An 18535-nucleotide genomic window follows, 5' to 3' on the forward strand; every position below is an offset into this window, starting at 1 on the left:
TTTACATATTGCATTTCATTTGGGGGGGGAACCCCCTGCAAGAGTTAGTTCATTCCAACAACTCTCTTATTCTGTGCCTAACCAAAAATTATTATTTTGACTGAAGAAGTTACTTGGATGAGTAATGAAACATCTCAGTTTAATAAACTTTGGTCCAGTTGCCATCATTAACCTTTTACATGTTTTGTGGAGGTAATAGGACCCAGATTGTTGGGAGCAATATGCTGACTCTGTAAACTGCTTAGACTTAGAGAGTGTGATAAAGCACTATGAAGCGGTATATAAGTCTAAGGGCTATTGCTATTGTTTGTACACTGAAAACACTACAGCTGGGATGAAAAATACTGTTATACGTTTAGAGAATCCCACAAATGTTGGTTCTTAAACTTTTGCTGTGGTCTCTCTCATAAAAGGTACGAAAGCAGCCATTTAATATAGGACTTTGGATACTTTGCCCAATTATCCACTTTAACAAGCCAGGAGAGGCATGGATCTAAAGATCAGGTGGCTGAGCTTACAGAATACTGTGGAGTCTGTCCATCCTTTGTTGCCAGTTCATATGAATTCTGCTGGACTAGGTGGATTAAAAATCTCACTCTTCCCAGCATCCAATACACTTGTGTCTTAGTCAACTCAAAATGTTTTAACTTTTGTGATGATTCTATCCTAGCACCACGTGCAGCAGACGGGAGAATTGTGGGGATGTTCTCACAAGCCTTTTTAGCTGTTCTGCTCTGCACGACTGTGGTCCCTCTCTATGCTCAAAATGATGAAGGAACTTCCTGTGCAGGTAAAAAAACATTGTTTCTCAATTTACTTCAGTTATTTCTTTATGCTTTTTCCTTCTGTCATGCCTTCTGAAAATATGTAAAACTGTAATAGTTTAATAGAAGAAATAATTAAAAATCTTATAGTGAAGATTACTGATACATTCTATGATTAAAATCCATGTCCAAAATCATACATCTGAATATCTAGGATTCTTCAGTGTTTTGAATCTGAAGGCAAAACGGTATTATCAATCATAGAGTGCACTCATATATCTCTAATTCCTTAAAGCAGCTACATTTTTTCTAGAATTCTGTAACTGTCATTTGCGGCAGCCACAAAACCCCAGTGAAAATGATACACACACACACACACACACACACATTTCCTTTAGCTGGAGCTTATGCATTTATATTATTTGACTCCTCTGTAAAAGATGGAAAAATTCAGAAAAGCACAAGCAAAATGATCAGAGTTCCAATATCTGAGGTGCTGCCACAAGGGAGAGGGGGTCAACCTATTCTCCACAGTACCTGAAGGCAGAACAAGAAGAAATGGATGGAAACTAATCAAGGAGAGAAGCAACCCAGAACTAAGGAGAAATTTCCTGACAGTTAAAACAATTAATCAGTGGAACCACTTGTCCTCAGAGGTTGTGGGTGCTCCAACACTGGAAGTTTTTAAGAAGAGTTTGGATAACAGGATATAGGGTTTCCAGCTTGAGCAGGGGATTGGATAGAGGACCTCCAAGGTCCCTTCCAACTCTGTTATTCTGTAAGTCATTTGATAATTTCCCTATACAGAGAGTTATTTCTGAATTTGAGAAAAAAGATTTCCCCATGAAGAGAGTTATTTCTTAATTTGGGGAAAAATATAAAAATAAGTATTACTAAAAAAAAACCAAGTGATTTTTTTTTCTTTCCCCCTCCCTTGTAGTACTAGAACTGAATCCCATTCAGCAAATGGATTAGCACCAAGTGGTTTGGTGGGTTTCTGAAAAGTTATGGAAGGATAAGCTACCAGGATTTTCTACACAGACTTTCCAACCTTTGGATTATTGTGACTTGGCAGAAGTGATAAAAAGAGGGATGAGAGCAAAGGGGGGATGCTGATGGAAAAGGGATGTTTGCCTCCTTGCAGTGCCTCAGGCATAGGTCAGAGACTTGGGACAGCAACCCAGAAAATAGTCTTGTGTCCAGTGGGGATCAATTTGAGATATTCTTCATGCTGCACTGAATTCCATCATTCAGAAGGAAACATGAGATAAATGTTTCATTTCTTAGTTTTATAAATTCATGAAAACCATTTTGGCAACAAGATCTTGATAAGCAGTGAGCTGTAGGCAATACAGATAATCCTCAACTTACAACAGTTTGTTTAGTGACCATTCAAAGTTACAACAGTACTGGAAAAAGTGACTTGGGACCATTTTTCACACTTACAACCCTTTATGGTGCTCGCTGTCTGAGTTTAGACTAGCCTCATTGGTTTAAGGGATACATGTTCCTAGTGGAAATAAATAAGGCTCATGCAATATTCTATATCTTACATATTGATGCTAACTCTGTAATGGAGATCAGAATGATAACCTTTTCTTGGAGAATGTGGCCTGGGGAAAAGGAAGGGAGAGACCTCATATCTTCATGAAGCTGTAAGAGTCAATTCAGGAGCTGATCCTTAACCATGGGAATGAAATCAACACAAATTCCAAGGGCCTCATCCCCCAGGAACACCTGGTAAGTCTCTAGATATGAATTTACCTAGTCTCCTTACCCCATTCTTTCTCCTTTTCTCTTTATGCAGATAAAACTGAGTGTCCCATCACGGTGTACTTTGTCATTGATACATCTGAGAGCATTGCCCTTCAGACTGACCCTATTGAGAGTTTAGTGAACCATAGCAAGAAGTTTGTTGCTCAGTTTGTCAATAAGCTGGCCAATGAAGTCTACCAACAACAAATATCCATAAACTGGCAAATTGGAGGACTTCATTTTTCAGATATAGTGGTGATCTTTAGTCCTATAACCCAAGACAAGGTGATATTCAATGATCGGTTGGAAAAAATCCGTTACATTGGTCGGGGCACTTTCACAGATTGTGCTCTCTCCAACATGACGGCTCAGATGCCTCTCAATTCGCTGGGGGCAAATTATGCAGTTGTGATCACTGATGGCCACGTGACAGGAAATCCCTGTGGAGGGATGAAGCATCAAGCTGATCGAGCACGAGATGCAGGGATCAAGCTCTTTGCAGTAGCCCCCAGCCAGAAAATCTATGAGCAAGGTCTCCAGGAAATTGCTAGCCTTCCACATGAGCTTTTCCGGAACAATTATGCCACCCTAAAGAAAGGCAGTGTTGATGAAGATACTGAGACCATGGATAAGATCATTCAAGTTATGGTAAGAATTGACATCTAAGAATTGTGTTAGAACATTGTTTTACTGGATCATTTAGTAGACTGACTGTCTACTAAGGTGGAAGCTGCAAGATATGGTTTTGTGAAAACCAGCACTAATTGGGTTAATTTGCATGAAAATACTTCAGGCCATCATTTGAAACAAAATATTTTAGAGAAGAAATGAACAGGAACAACCCCAAGAGAGATTTTGTTCCTGCTATCTCAAAAGACCACTAAGGATGCATTTCCTATGCAGAATTCCAGGTTCTGCTCCAGAATTTAAGATGACACTTAACTTTGTTTTTAGATAATAACAATAAATAAATAAATAATGGAGTAGCCACCCAGGATTTTGTGCATCAACTCTGCCCAAAATTTATTTTGTTTTTCCAAACTTTGGCTATAATCACCTTGAGGAAAAAGAACAGGTAGCTCTCCCTGCTTCTCAGAAGTAGAAGAATTGGCATTTCAAGTATTTATAATGTTGGATGAAAGCCACTGCTATCTTGGTTTCAATAAGTTCATCCTGGTTCTTCCCAGATCTGTGATTCTAGTAATAGTGCTTGTTGTTCCTAGGCTGTTTCCAAATAATTGAGACCAATAGGTGGAATATTATGCAGAATTTTTATCAAAATAAAGATTTATTGTCTGATTATTATGCATCACCGTGTATATGGAGAGAATGCTTGGTTGCTTTACTTTCCAATAGATACCAGTAAATTTTTAAACTGTTTTGAAAGCATCATATGGATTTATACTGTTGCCATGTTTATTGATGTCTTCCAATTGCTCTTTTCTTCCCCTAAACTTCCTGCCTCCAGCACTATAGGAAAGATTTTGCTTAACAAATGGGTTCTTTCTAGCTTTAGAACAGTCACACCTTAGAAGCCTTCTAAGGCCATCAGCTTTGTTCTCGTATGAGAACTAAGTCATATGGCCAGGTTCTGCCAAATGGAGAAAAAAGTGGGCTTTCCTCTTTCCCTGTTAGGAATATTTCTAGTATTATGGATTAATTTTACTGCAAAGGCATCTCATGAAGAGAGACCTCACTTCCCATTGAAAGTGATCCAATTTGGGCAGTTCAATTGGAACTAGAACAGAACTCGTCAACAGATTGGGAAAAATTCAAAGCATCTTTTCTGCACTGAAATCACATTTCTTGGAATCTAGTATTTAATTTTTTAAAAATTACAGAACAGAAGCCAATCATATACTCTTTTTATATTTTTATAGCTGGTTATGATACCCTCTTCTGATGTCTGTAGAATTGGGGAAAGGTTCTTCACAGCACTAGCACTAGAATAGAGAGAGAATTAACAGAAGGATAGTTAGCCTCACACAGATCTAAATATCCACTTTTTAATATTTAAATAGATGTGAGGAAATAATACTAGATATTACTATAAACCTGTGCAAAGTTAAAATAATGAAAATAAATTAATCAATTTATACCTAACACAATGTATAGCATTATGAGCATCCTTAATTTGATACCACCAATTAGCCCAGTCTATTATGGGAACAATACAAATCAAGCAAAAGCACCTGCTAGGATTTAAGCATAGACACATAAGATTGGAAGGGACTTCTGGAGGTCTTCTAGTCCAACCTTCTATCCATGGCAAGAATCTTCAAACCACCCGAGAAAATTAGCTATCCAGGCCTAGTTTGAAAACATCCAGTGATGGTGCATCTGCATTTCTAAAAGTCAGGCTGCTCCACTCCTTAATAGCTCTTACTGGCAGGAAATTCCTCCTTATTTCAAGTTTGGATTGCTCTCCGAAAAGTTTATATCATTCAGTCCTTGGATACTGCGAAGAACAAATCTACCAACTTTTCCTTGTGAGAGTCCTTCAGCTATTGAAACACTGTTATTTTGTCTTTCCTTAGCCTTCTCTTATTTAGGGTAATCACGCACAGTTCTTCTAAATTCTTCATAATTTAAGCCTCTAAGCCTCTCACCACCTTTCTTGCTGTTCTCCATATCCTCAGCCTCCTTCTTGCACTATGATGAGCAAAACTGGATTCAGTGCTCCAAATGTTGAAGAGCAGTTGGCTTAGGACAGAACACTGAATCGCTCCCCTGCATTCCCCCCTTCCCTGTAGAAATAGATCCATTAAGGACTAGGAGTTGAAGAGGGTTTTCAACCAATTGCAAAGCCATCTGGTAGTGGGACCGTCCTTCTGACATTGTTCATTTTATCAAGTAGCAAGTTGTGGTCAACATTAAATAAGTAACTTACTTAAAATTTAGGTACAGTATATTATATCCATAGCATTCCCAATTACCCTATTACTGTAGTGTATTTCCTGGGCATCTCAGCTATTTGTTTGACAAACATTTTATCTATAGTTTCTGCCTGATGGGTTGGCCTGTCCCAGTATCATCGTTTCTTTTCCCCTTAGTATTAACTCAGATGCTTTCAGAAGAGTTTTTATCCTTGATATCATAAACTTCCATATAGAAATAGTAAAGCTTTATGAATAATTTGACTTCCCTTTTGTTGAGTCTGCTTCCTTTGAACAAATTATAACCTTCCAGTTCTATATTGCATTCATAAGTCCCATTCCATCAAGAGTAAGAGCAATGTCATATTTGCCCCCTGCTCCTTACTAGGATTTTAATTTCTCCCTGTTTGTTTCCATACTCTGCACACTACTGTACAGATATCTGAGCCCTTTAGCATTGCAGTGCCACAGAAGAAAAGCCCAGGATCAAACTGGAACTTCTTCCATAAAATTATGTCTTCTTTATTTTCTATGCTTCTAAAATTCACTGTTTTGGAAGCATTAAGATTTCCATGTCAAAGGCAAAATGAAGAATCTGAAGCCTGAGGTTTGATTGCAATTAGGATTGAGCAGAAAAAACAGAGTTAAGCAGAACACCAGTCATTATTGCTAAAATAGCCCTACTCAACCTGTTGCTCTTGATAATTCAAGAATTCTCACCAACCATAAAATCTGCATATCTTCTTTAAATTGGGGTAAGAAAAACCTATGTTTGCATGGAGTACATTGGTGAAATATGCTTAGCCATACAGATTCAAAAGAAAGAGCTGTACTGGTTTCTTTTTTCAGTTTTATAATTAAGTTTCTTTTCTTTTTGTTCATTCCCTAACAGAAACATGATGCCTTTGCAAAGGTAAGCATACAATTGTTTCCACACAACAATATTATGAATAGGAACTTTTGGGAGTCATACACAGCTCCAGGTTTTGAATCACTGCCAACTGTGCATTCTGTTTAGAAGAAGACACCTCCTGATGCAACAAGGCTTCTTTCTCAGAAAAATAAATTCTGGACTAAGTTGCAGCATCATAGAAATCTATCCAGTCCAGGTTAATTCCTTTATGGATTTGTCTTCAGAAATATTAACAAAGGAATAGAGTACAAAATATAGAGAAATTGTATTCTTTTTCCTATTTCAAAATCTTTAGAAAAGGATGTGCAATTCACATATCTAGAAGGCGACCCACAAGTGTGTGACATTAGACAGCCTTCCTTCAAGAAATATTGTAAAAGGGGAGCAGAAAGTGGTTTTAATTGAGTTATTTAAACATGGTGGTCCTCCTTTTAAATATAACTTTGCCCCACAGCTCCAAGATATCCGTGCAGAAGAGGAACAGAAACCATATAATTCATTTTGAAATCTTCACCTATATTTTCTTTTCCTTTTAGTGTTATAAAATGAGCTGCCTTGAAATTCAAGGTCCGCGTGGCCCAAAGGGATTTCAAGGACAAAAGGTAAAGATATAAGGGCAAAAGGGACAATAAATATGTAAGAAGAAAGAACAGATTATACATCCCAAGGATTTCAACAGAAAACCCACATTAATGGCTTAAAAATACCAAAGATAGAATTTCAAGAGTGTTATTGTTATATATCCATGGGTTGTAGCTTTGGGGCAATAAAGTGAGGAAGTGGTGTAATGCTTCAGTATATACAATAATCACAGTTTATTAATAATTCAGAACAGTCACTTATCTTTAGATTATGCATGTACAGATTAACTTGAATTCTGTCTCCTAAAATTACAGGGAAAAATACATTTGGCTTTTTTTAAATATACATTTCCTTAACATCAGCATTTTTATGAATCTGGTATATAACACAGATGTATGATTTTGTGTGCAACATTTCTGATTATATTTTATTTAATACACTTCTTCTGATATTAATTTTTGCTTTTTGGTTGTAGGGAAAGAGGATTAATAGACAAATATGTATAACAATCATTGTTCTAATATACAGCTTTCTGCGATATATGTTGTTCCACAAGTTTTATATGAAGTTCTTGAGCCAAGTACAATAGACTCTTGCCACAATTTTTGCTCTTGAAGTGATTGTACCAGATTTTTACATTCATAATTTAGATCAGGGGTGTCAAACTGCTGGGCCGCAGGCTGGATGCATCATGCCAAAATTGCGCCCACCCCATTGCAGGCAATGAAAAAAAAGTTGCGATACGTCATGACACGTCACGTGATCTTGCGAGTTTGACACCCCTGATTTAGATAGTTGCATAACTGAGAATTGCAGTCTATTCCCTATAAATCTACCTTCTCTACAGCTGCATAATTCTCTATTATTTGAGGACAGGTTTGCTGTATTTAGAATATAAGCAATTCATTGGCAGTTCAGCTTCTTACATATTTGCAAAGACCAGTATGTGAAGAAGCAAAAGTAAGTTTCATAGCCCTAGCCTAAAATCCTATATCCCCTTTTCTAGAACAAGTGACCTTGAATTTTGCTTCCAAAGGCTCGCATCTTATCAATGGCATTCTATAAAAGCAATTAGAAATGCTCTTGCAGGATCAATCTGCTGAAACATTTCAAGAAGCTTAGGAAATTGGCCAGAAAACTTTGGGCTCACTCATAAAATAACAGTGAGCAAATGGAACCTTAGCAATTAGTGGTTCATTGATAGCAAGAACTAGGTTCAGTATTCTCCTGTTTTCAGGGTTTATCCCTTGAGTGAGCAGCAGTGATTGCTATCAGTGTCTTAGCCCCTGGGTTTGGATAGGACAGTTTTGTAGGATGGACAAGAAGCATGGCATTGAATAATTTCTGAAGATACAATATGAAAAGCCAGAGCCAACAAGCCACATGGAATGATGTGTGAGCGTAGGAGTTGATTTTTGTTTTATGGGAAATCTCTGAACTAATTAATTTCTTTATTTTGCTTTTAGGGTGCGAAAGGAAACATGGGGATTTCAGGCTTTCCTGGACAAAAAGGACGGCAAGTAAGTAATTGGAAGAAGGGTGAATTCTAATAAGTATTATACAATTGCTGTTCCTTTGAACATGGAGTATAAAAGATCATATTGAATTAGACTCTCATCTACATGCCAGTTTTAGGATGGCATATAATTCTAAAATTAGCTTATGATACTCAATCAGTGTCTGAATGCCTTTGAGAATGTTCAGTCAATATATTATTTTGGTCATAGGATTTTCAACTTGCTTTAATGAGAATTTATTTATTTATTATTTATATAATTGTGTACATTCGTTTATCATGCTGCTCTAATTTCCTAATTCATAAAGGAAATCAAAAGCTTCCATTGATACAGATTCTCTCTTTTTTCTTCTTCTTTAATAATAGAAGCTTTAGTGGAATGCATCAGATTAGGTCCTTATTAGGGAGTCAAAGAATTAAAGCCCACTATAGCCATGCTGGGCAGGGCACATTCCAGATTAGGATTCTTCACACTGAAACACGCACTTTAAATAAGATTCATATGATTGTTTTTAAAGGTCCTGCTGGGGATGCTCCATGCTGAGAGTGGCTGACAGGGGAGAGAGAAGATCCTCACCCCTGTGTCTTCCATCCTCTTGGTTTTTAGTCTCTATTTAATCTTTGCTGATTTTAATTTTTTTAATGTTTCTGTTTATTATTTTGTAAGCCTCCCGGAGTTACTTCCACAGTGAGAGAGGCATGTTATTATATTGATGTCAACTTATGGTCTGTGCTCTCAAGCAGAACATTTCCACCCAATGCAAAAATATGCCTGTCCTATATAGGGCAATATCAGTACTGATACTGAAGATATGTATGTATTTATTTATATATTATATGTGCATGTAAAAGGCGACTGGAATCTAATGAAGTTTGTGCATCCTCCACTCATTCATTAGCTTTCCATGCATACCTACCTTCTCTTAAGATCAGAATGAAGAATAGGCTTGACCCAGATGTTATATTATAACTTGGTGTGACTTTCAGTGAATAAGCCTTAGTCTCTCACACTTTATCATACATTGATTGATAATTCTGGCAATCAGAACCTATGAATGGAAAGGGAAGATGAGGGGAAAGTGTACATTTGACTCTCCAACTTGCTTAACAATGCACCAGCTTAACAATACACCAGAACCAAGCCTATGTCTTTTTTAGAATGTGTGAAAGCAATTTGTATAGTTTATTCATGCTGCTTGCTTTCATTCCACACTGACCTCTAATAAAACATTTGATGTAGTCGAATGCAATGATAGGCAAAAGAAATATATTCATCACTCCTTATAAAAACTATAACACAGTTCTTTCAACTCTTTTAAAATATTTTGTATATTTTGTATTTGTATTCTCATCATATATGTTTATTCAGCCTAGAAGCAGAAACAATCACTAATATTTTACCATTGCCAATAATGTATTATTATCATCAGGGAAAGATTGTAGCTGCCATAGGTTAATCATATTAAATTCACAAATAAATGTATATATAATTGTAACCATAATATAAATTAATAAAATTGGTGCAATTAATAATATTGCATAGTGCAACTATTACCTGTACAAATTAATGTAAGGTAACAAAGGTAATAAATTAATATGCATTATTACCTACCTAAGGTAAATGAACATGCTATGCAGATTATGTCAACTAATAATGGCATTTTCTTTTTACATATAGGGTGATCCAGGAATTGAAGGTCCAATTGGACACCCTGGACCTAAGGTAAATCATTTTGGGTCTCACTTTTAAGCATTTGTTCTTGTACTTAGAACTTGACCAAGTAAGAGAGTTCAGAGAGACTTCCAGAGAGAGAGAGAGAGAGAGAGAGAGAGAGAGTATTACAGAGGGAGATAAAGAGTGTTCCAGAGAGAGAGAGAGAGAAAGTTACACAGAGAGAGAGAGAGAGAGAGAGAGAGAGAGAGAGAGAGAGAGAGAGAGAGTTACAGAGAGAGAGTGACAGAGTTCCAGAGAGAGAGAGAGAGAGAGAGAGAGAGAGAGAGAGATTCATCTTGGTACTAACCAGTAATCATTAGAGCTGCAAAAAGCAAATTTATTGTGATTTTCAACATAGGACAGATAATTAACAACTCAAGAAAAATTAGGCAGATGTCATGTTCTGATAACTGAATGGTTGTTGGGCTGATGAAATATCCATTCCTTTATCCTGTTCAATTCTCTAAAAATTCCTGAATTAGTAACAATTAGTTCATCTTAGGTTTTATAGACTGAGAGGAAAAAGATGTGGAACTCCCCTCCCAATAACACTGATGAAAGACATGAACCATGTCCCAAAAAGCACCAGCTAAGAGAAATAATGGTTGATAGAAAGAAGATGAAAAGTTGTGTGAATTCAGTAGAGAAATTAAAAGAGATTTTCTGAGCACTGAAACAAAAAATGGAAGTATGAAAACCTGGTGGAAGTCAGGTGGGAATCATTTACAAAGCATGACTGTACCACAATAACTGATGACCTGCAGAAGCAGCCTTAAGTGTATAGTCCAGTGGTTCTCAACCTTTTTAATGCCGCAACCCCCAACCGGTCGTAAGTCAAGGACTACTCAACTGGTCGTAAGTCGAGGACTACTCAACCGGTCGTAAGTCGAGGACTACTCAACTGGTGCAGCACCGTTTGCAGAATGGGACTTTTGGCGGGCTCAGCAGGGCAGAGACAGCCTGGACAATTCCTATTGGCTTTTGAAAGCCAATAGAATTAGACTCTATTCAAGAGAGTCTATTCTATTGGCTTTCAAAAGCCAATAGAATAAAAGGGAGTAGCACAGCTAAGGAAAAGGGGGGAAAAAATGGCGGACTGCATTGTTTGGCGACCCCTGTGAAATGGTCGTTCGACCCCAAATGGGGTCCCGACCCACAGGTTGAGAACCACTGGTATAGTCTAAGGCAGGACTTTTCAACCGGTGGTACATGTACCACCTGTGGTACTTTGGCAGGTGGTATGCAACTGTCCTAGAGAAGTGTAGCAGGGAGGGGAATGAACCAAAGTGACCCAAGCCTGAGGAAGAGGCTACTGCAGCTGCAGGACTGTCTGGGCTCAGCAGAAGCCCCTGGAGCTGGCAGGGCTCCAGCTGATTGGCGCTTCCAAAAGCAGTGCGGAGCTGGAGATGAACTAGAGAAAAAGGGGGGGAAGAGAGGAGAGGTTATAAAAGGAGGTGGTTTGGGTGGGAAAGGGTAAAAAAAGACAACAGAGAAAGAGGAGAGCTCAGCAGGCAGGGAGGAAACAGGGACAGGGAAGAAGCAGCAGCTGTTGATGGAAGAAAAAGTCTCCTGGTTTATTTTCTCTAGCCAGGAGAATGCAATCAGCACTGATGAAATGAAAAGCCGGCAGACGAGCATGTCAGAAAGGAGATGGGCTTATTTAGTTCTGGATCAGCTGGCAGCTTGATTGGGTTATCATAAGGATTTTTGTACAGTTTTTACAGCATTTTGTAATTCAGAGGTTCAGTTTGTGTGCTTTGGTTATTGGAATATTTTAATCTGTATTTTAGGCTAGCAATGAGTCCAAAGTGTTGACTTCCCTAGGTTTAATCCCTTTAAACAAATGTAATTAGTTTTACCCCCTTATCTTAAGTCTGTCTATGGGTTTTAGAAAGTTTTTTTTTAAGGTAAACAGGCTTAATTTAAGGCTAAAGCTTTTCGCAATTGCCAGAGCCTTTCAGATTGCAACATTGTGACACATGTCATGCCTGAGACAGCTTAAAGAAAAAAAAGCGGAATTTATGTGCTTCTTTATTTTATGAGCCTTTCTTGCTTTGCACTTGATTCCTGTGTCTGTAATGGTACAGGGAAGGGATTTGGGGGAGGGGGTGGATTCTTACTACACTGTGGAAGGAGAGCTCAGAAGAGAGAGAGGAAGAAGAGCCGACCAGCTAGCTCAGAGGTCTACAAACTTAAAAACTTTAAGACCTGTGGACTTTAACTCCCAGAATTCATCAATTAGCCATGATGGCTGAGGAATTCTGGGAGTTGAAGTCCACAAGTCTTAAAAGTGCCAAGTTTGAAGACCCCTGAGCTAGCTGGTAGTGGTGCGTATTAATAAACATGGATAAATTCATCATACATTTGTCAGTGCAAAGGGAAAGTAATTCAGCAAAGGAACAAACACAGAAGAAATTAAAACTGGTACTTTTTTTCTTTTTTTGTACAGTTTGCAATATTTTATTAGATTATAGAATAAAATACAAAAATACAAAAGCAAATAGTAGGACACAGTGGGGAGGAAAAAGGGAAAAGTGAGGGGGAGAAGGGGAAAAGAACAGACTTCCTGTGTTGCAGTAGAAGGAACATTAACATTGAACCTCAACTTTTTACTTTTCCATAATATTATAAACTAGCCATTTCTATAACAACAAATGAATCTAATCAGTAAAACCCAAAATCCCTTCCCCCTTTTTTAATCATCAAGTTTTTGACATGTTGCTAAGCACTGGTGGTAGTCAAATATTGTCATGTCCTAAAAGTGGTACAATCTGTGAAAAGGTTGAAAAGCCCTGGTCTAAGCTAGGGACCAAACAGGAAAACAGGATATAGGAGAAGATAGATTGAGGCAAGTTGGGAGAGCATGAATTCCAAACTAATCATTTACTTAAATATATTTATTTAAATCAACTAATTAACAAATCTATGTCAGTTCACTCTAGTCAGAATAGCACAAACACTAATTGAATAGCACAATTAGTACTGAAAGTACTTTTTGTTTCTTTTCCAGGGTATTCCTGGTCTAAAAGGAGAAAAGGTAAGGTAGTTTTACACATTCGGAAGACTTTGGGAAGTGTGCTTTATAATTGGAATGCTTTATTTACTACAATTCCGCATCTCAAGGAGAGCCCTGAGCAATGGGTTCCCTGTCACCTTTCCTGGAAATGGAAGCAAAGGGCCTTCGCCAGCATGCAGAACCTGCAATCCTGGGTTGGACTGAAACAAGCTCCTGGAATGCAGGAAACCCCTGCCACTAGGACAGTGCAATGGTTTGGATTGGGAAGCAGAAATATATTCCCTACACAACTCTTCCAACCCAAAGCAGGTTTTTCTGGGCTGGGCTATCGCTGGGTTGCACTATAGACCTCGTAGGAAAAGAGGTAGCTACTGAAGGAGTGGCAGACAGGTGCTTTGAGGATTCCCCCCACATGCCTGAAGCATTTTTGGTTTATATATTGGAGGCATCGTTCAGTCCTAATCGCTAGCAAATAAGCAGTGCTCTTCTGTTTTACCAAAATGCTCTTAGTCAAACTGCAGTTGTGTTTTGATTTTAATATTGTCTGGCTGATTGCTGGGATGTTATTTATGTTATCATTTGTGATTTTCTTATTGTAAGCTACCTTGGTAAAATTTCTAGTCCTAAATAATTTCTTTTTCACCCAACTGGCCAGGCAGGGCTTAACATTGCAACTAAAGTCTTATGGTAGATATAGGAGTGGGGAAGACCTTTCATGTAATTTGTTCTGGGATAATATTTAGTGACACAGAATTATTTCACTCTATCCTAAATAATTTCTTAACTAGCTGCCATACTGTTGTGGCTGTTTTTAAAGGAAGCAGGGCTTGATTCATCTTGTTTTCTTATATCCTTTATAGGGAGAGTTTGGAGCAGATGGACGAAAGGTAAGGTTTGACAGAGGAACATAAGACATTATTTCAGTGTTGGTCTTATGGAAAAAGCTGTCTCTAATGCTTTGGGTCTTGATTTCAGGGAGCTAGTGGTATCGCTGGAAGAAATGGCACTGATGGACAGAAGGTAATGTCAGCGCTATAATGTCAATCTTTTGTTTACATTGATAAAATGCCTTTTTAAAGAAAAATGAGCTCCCTAAATATAGGCTTTAATTAGCAATCTAAAATAGGAGAGTGGCCCAGACAGATCATTAGTTTTCTCTTTCATTTTGTAACTGCATTTGTTGGCAAGTTCTTCTGTCTCGTTCCTGAAGTACTCTAATAGCCACATCCTCATTTCATTTAATTTAATTGGGGAAAAATAACTATTTAATTTACAGAAAGAGTCATTTGATCTGTCTGAAGATTCGTCAGTACCATGTTGTGTATTGATCCTGAATAGTTGAGATTCATCTAAAATTAGTGGAGCTCCTATGAGTTATCACCTTATCACCCACAACTTCCTTAGTCTTGAGTTATTGCTCTTCTCTTGGCATTTGGCCTGTAATCATTTGCAGCTACTTTAAATTGAAGTAGGACAATTCATGGAAAACAGGCCTCAGACAACTCCCCAGCCTTACTTTTTGCAGCTCACCAGGATAACACCATTACATCCAGTGGAAAAATGACAAATTCTATTACAATGATTTTTTTTTAAAAAAAAAAAAACACTTTAAAAATGAATTAAGATTTAAAATTTTTAGATTTCATTCTGGGAGGATGAAAAAATAGAAATGATGATATAAGATCTCCTGCCATGGGCAGGAGGTTAGACTGGAAGACCTGCAAGGCCCCTTTTCAGCCCTTTGATTCTATTCTATTCATTCTGAAATGCAGCTCATCCTTCCTGGCTCAATCTCCCTCTTCTCAGTTCATTCACTAAAGAGGCTCTGAATTGCTGGGGCAGTTTTTGCTGAATCTTTAAGAAGAAATTTAAGTACCTTTGTGGTTCCTCCACCTCATCCCTGTTTAATGTTGCTCACAATCTCTCCTTTTATATCTAACGCTTTCAGGGCAAAATGGGGCGGATTGGACCTCCTGGCTGTAAGGGTGATCCAGGCGAAAGGGTAGGAATGCTTTCTATACTATGGCAACTCTTTTTTCATATTCTTACAAAAAGTATGCAAAGGAGATTATTATGTTCAAAATGTCTTGGGAATTTTATGGATGATAAAAATATTCACTTTTTCATAAAAATGTACCTTGAAAATAAATTAAATAAATGTCATTAGTTTGTTTATCAATAAAACAAATGAAAACCTGAAACAAGAAGGTGACTTTTATTTACAAATTCTGTACAGCTCAAGGTGAATAATAAAGTACAGTAATGCAAAGTGTTTTGAAAGAGCAATATAGAGTATGCAAGCAAATTAGTCAATGAATTAATAGGAGAAAAATGAAAAAAGACTGACCAATAGGAATCCTTTAGGAAAAATGATTCAGTAATGTTTAATACACCAAAAGAAGCTTATGCTTCTTTTCAGTTGCCTATAATCATTCAATCATAATCCTGTAACATCCACCACTAGTCATATCTCTATACAACATACTCAGTCACATTAGTCAAACTGCTTGTACCACAGCAGTGCAAATTCAAGTATGTATCCAGGGGTGGGATTCAATTTGTCTTCTCTTTTTACAGGCAATATATACATTTACTTGGTTTTTACATGATTTGATAATATTTTTTACCTTTTGCTTTAGTATTAGTTGACTGGGACATGTTTAAAATGTTGCAGATTACAAATATAGTAAAAATAACACAACAATAAGTATTACATATCAACACCTATGGTATGTGACCTAACACCAAAATGGTAGGCAGTATTAGCAATTGCTGGATCTTTAGTCTGCCCTGGTCCAAGTTCACAAATATTACCATTTTTCCATTTCTACTCTAGAGCAATGATCCATTATTAGTGTGTCCAGTTCTTAACATTCTTTCTAAGTTCAGAATGTGATTTATAACTTTATACTGAACAGAAACTGTGAATTGCCTTAAAGTTAATAAAACTTGCTAAACTTTCCCAGACCTTTCGTATGGAAGGCACTGGAACTAACTTTACTGTCAGAACCCATTTCTACTTCATTTCTATCTATCCCCTCTGATCTAAAAACAAATCTCACCTTTCCCTGGATTCTGCCATACTCCTAAGGGGGAGGGGAGATTTGCTTGCAAGTTATTGCTTTCGCTTCCTCTATTTGCTATAATGTAACCTTTTGCTTTGTTTACTGCTTCTGTGTCCATTGGCCAGCTACAATGTAACAAATTGCTTCCTGCACTGTGTCTCTCTCTGAACTTTCTTCTCCCTAACCTGTCAGCTAGGAAAAGTGGGGGGAGAAAGAAATACAACCTCCAGAGCCTGGCTTTTCTCTCTGTTTCTCAAAAGAAGGTGTGAAGAGCTGCTTGAACATCACGCTGCAACCAGAGCCGGATCGATGTTATCTCCCCTTTTTTCACAATGGTCTTAACACCTAGGGATTGGCCGGTTTTGAACCATCTGGATGAACTGTAGGGTGGGGTTTGCTTGGGGACACTTTAAAGTATCGATCTGTAACGAATCCCTCAGATCCTGTCTATTATGCCTGCTATCAACTACTCTTAATAAAAGTTCCTGTTGGAAGAAATTGTTTCCAAGAGTTCTGCTTTCTTAAGATGTGGGGCTGAAGTGGGTCCTTACATTAGACAGGATCGGCAGTAATAGTCAACCTGGAAAGAAGACCCTTACCGGGGGACTTTGCAAAATCTACAATGTCAGATGATGGGGCGGGGAAGGAAGAAACCACTGTGAAAGGGGAGCCCTCCCTCTGGCAGGAACCTTGCCAGCTGTCAGGATCCAAGACGTCATACTCCTTAGAAGAAGAAGTGGTGGAAACGCGTGACCACAAACCTCGGTGGTCGATGGACGTTAGCAAGAAAGACGAGTGGGAAAAGAGATCGAGAAAGCAATCAGTGAAAGTAACCTATATCCCCTACCCCTCATGAAGGACATGTTATCTCACCTATCGAAAGGAAGAATTTTCACCAAACTAGACCTAAGGGGATTACCATGTTAGGATTAAGAAAGGGGACGAATGGAAAACCACATTTAATTGCCCAATGGGATGCTACCAATTCAAAGTTTTGCCGTTTGTACTACAAGGGGCCCCTGCAGTATTTATCCAATTAATCAACGAGGTACTAAGGGACCACCTATTTAATGGGGTCCTAGTTTATCTAGACAACATCCTTATCTCCACTGAGTCCAAAGAGGAGCATGTCAACCTAGTCAGAGTGGTTTTAAAGAAACTGTGAGCTGCCCACCTATAAGCCAAACTATCAAAATGCAAATTCCACCAGGAAAAAATAGACTACCTGGGTTATCGCATCTCCCCATAGGGCATTGAAATGGACCCCAAGAAGTACTAGAATGGGCACCATCTCGCACCAGGAAGCAAATGCAAAGTTTCCTGGGTTTCACAAACTTTTATCGCCAGTTCATCCCTTCATTCGCTCAAATAGCCCTGCCCCTCACGAACCTACTAAAAATGAAGGGAGAATCCTCAGTGAAACCCAGCCAGCCACTGAAATGGACAATGGAATGCCAAGCGTCGTTCGAGTGGCTAAAGAGACTCTTTTCCACCAAACCCATACTGAGACACCCAGACTCGGAAAAACCCTTCGTTATACAGGCAGACGCAAGCGATGTGGCGGTGAAGGCTGTACTATTACAAGAAAACGATGAAGGGGTATTGCAACTGTGCGCGTAAACGTCCAGAAAACTCACTGAGACGGAACAGTGCTGGGCTTTGTGGGAAAAGGATGCATACACTATGAGATGGTCATTACTTATGTGGTGCCATTTCCTTGATGAGAATAACATCCCTTTTCAGGTCTGGTCAGATCACAAAAACTTGGAAGCATTATTGGCCAGTTTTGAACCGTCTGGATGAACTGTGGGGTGGGATTTGCTTGGGGACACTTTAAAGTATCGATCTGTAAGGAATCCCTCAAATCCTATCTATTATGCCTGCTATCAACTACCCTTAATAAAAGTTCTTGTTCGAAGAAATTGTTTCCAAGAGTTCTGCTTTCTTAAAATGTGGGGCTGAAGTGGGTCCTTACATTTACTTTGGAAAGTGAAAAATTTAACATAGTTTTGGTTTTTGGAAGAATTGATATTGAGCAAAGCCACCACGGTTACTACTATACTGGATTCTTTCCTCAGCATCCCAGATTTGCACCATATAAAGTTGTGAGAAGAATGAAATCTGCCTCTAAATATCTGTACAGAGGTTTTTTTTACATTTCTTTCTAATATACTGCTACCTAATAATTCCATTTAGATCTTATCTGAATTCTCTCAGATGCATTTCTAAAATGCCATCTATTTAAGACATGGAAAAAAATAAGCATCAGAATGGATATCATGAGATGTTTTCACCATTATTATATCTACAGTCACAACACTTTTTCTATTATTT

General features: G+C 38.1%; 1 protein-coding gene across 2 annotated transcripts in view; it reads left to right on the forward strand.

Annotated features, from left to right (window-relative positions):
- COL6A2 (collagen type VI alpha 2 chain) overlaps nucleotides 1-18535 on the forward strand; it is a 63549-nt gene that overhangs the window by 6273 nt on the left and 38741 nt on the right. For both annotated transcript variants that reach the window (XM_039326271.1, XM_039326270.1), the window contains exons 2-11: nucleotides 671-790; nucleotides 2572-3167; nucleotides 6288-6308; nucleotides 6845-6910; nucleotides 8357-8410; nucleotides 10085-10129; nucleotides 13131-13157; nucleotides 13997-14023; nucleotides 14112-14156; nucleotides 15085-15138. In XM_039326271.1, the coding sequence (XP_039182205.1) occupies nucleotides 703-790; nucleotides 2572-3167; nucleotides 6288-6308; nucleotides 6845-6910; nucleotides 8357-8410; nucleotides 10085-10129; nucleotides 13131-13157; nucleotides 13997-14023; nucleotides 14112-14156; nucleotides 15085-15138 (1023 nt within the window). In that variant the 5' untranslated portion in view covers nucleotides 671-702. The remainder of the gene's footprint in view (nucleotides 1-670; nucleotides 791-2571; nucleotides 3168-6287; nucleotides 6309-6844; nucleotides 6911-8356; nucleotides 8411-10084; nucleotides 10130-13130; nucleotides 13158-13996; nucleotides 14024-14111; nucleotides 14157-15084; nucleotides 15139-18535) is intronic.

This window comes from Crotalus tigris, unplaced genomic scaffold (genome assembly GCF_016545835.1).
Source record: "Crotalus tigris isolate CLP2741 ecotype Arizona unplaced genomic scaffold, ASM1654583v1 scf7180000024340.7048381, whole genome shotgun sequence".
In the NCBI taxonomy this organism is placed as follows: domain Eukaryota; kingdom Metazoa; phylum Chordata; class Lepidosauria; order Squamata; family Viperidae; genus Crotalus; species Crotalus tigris.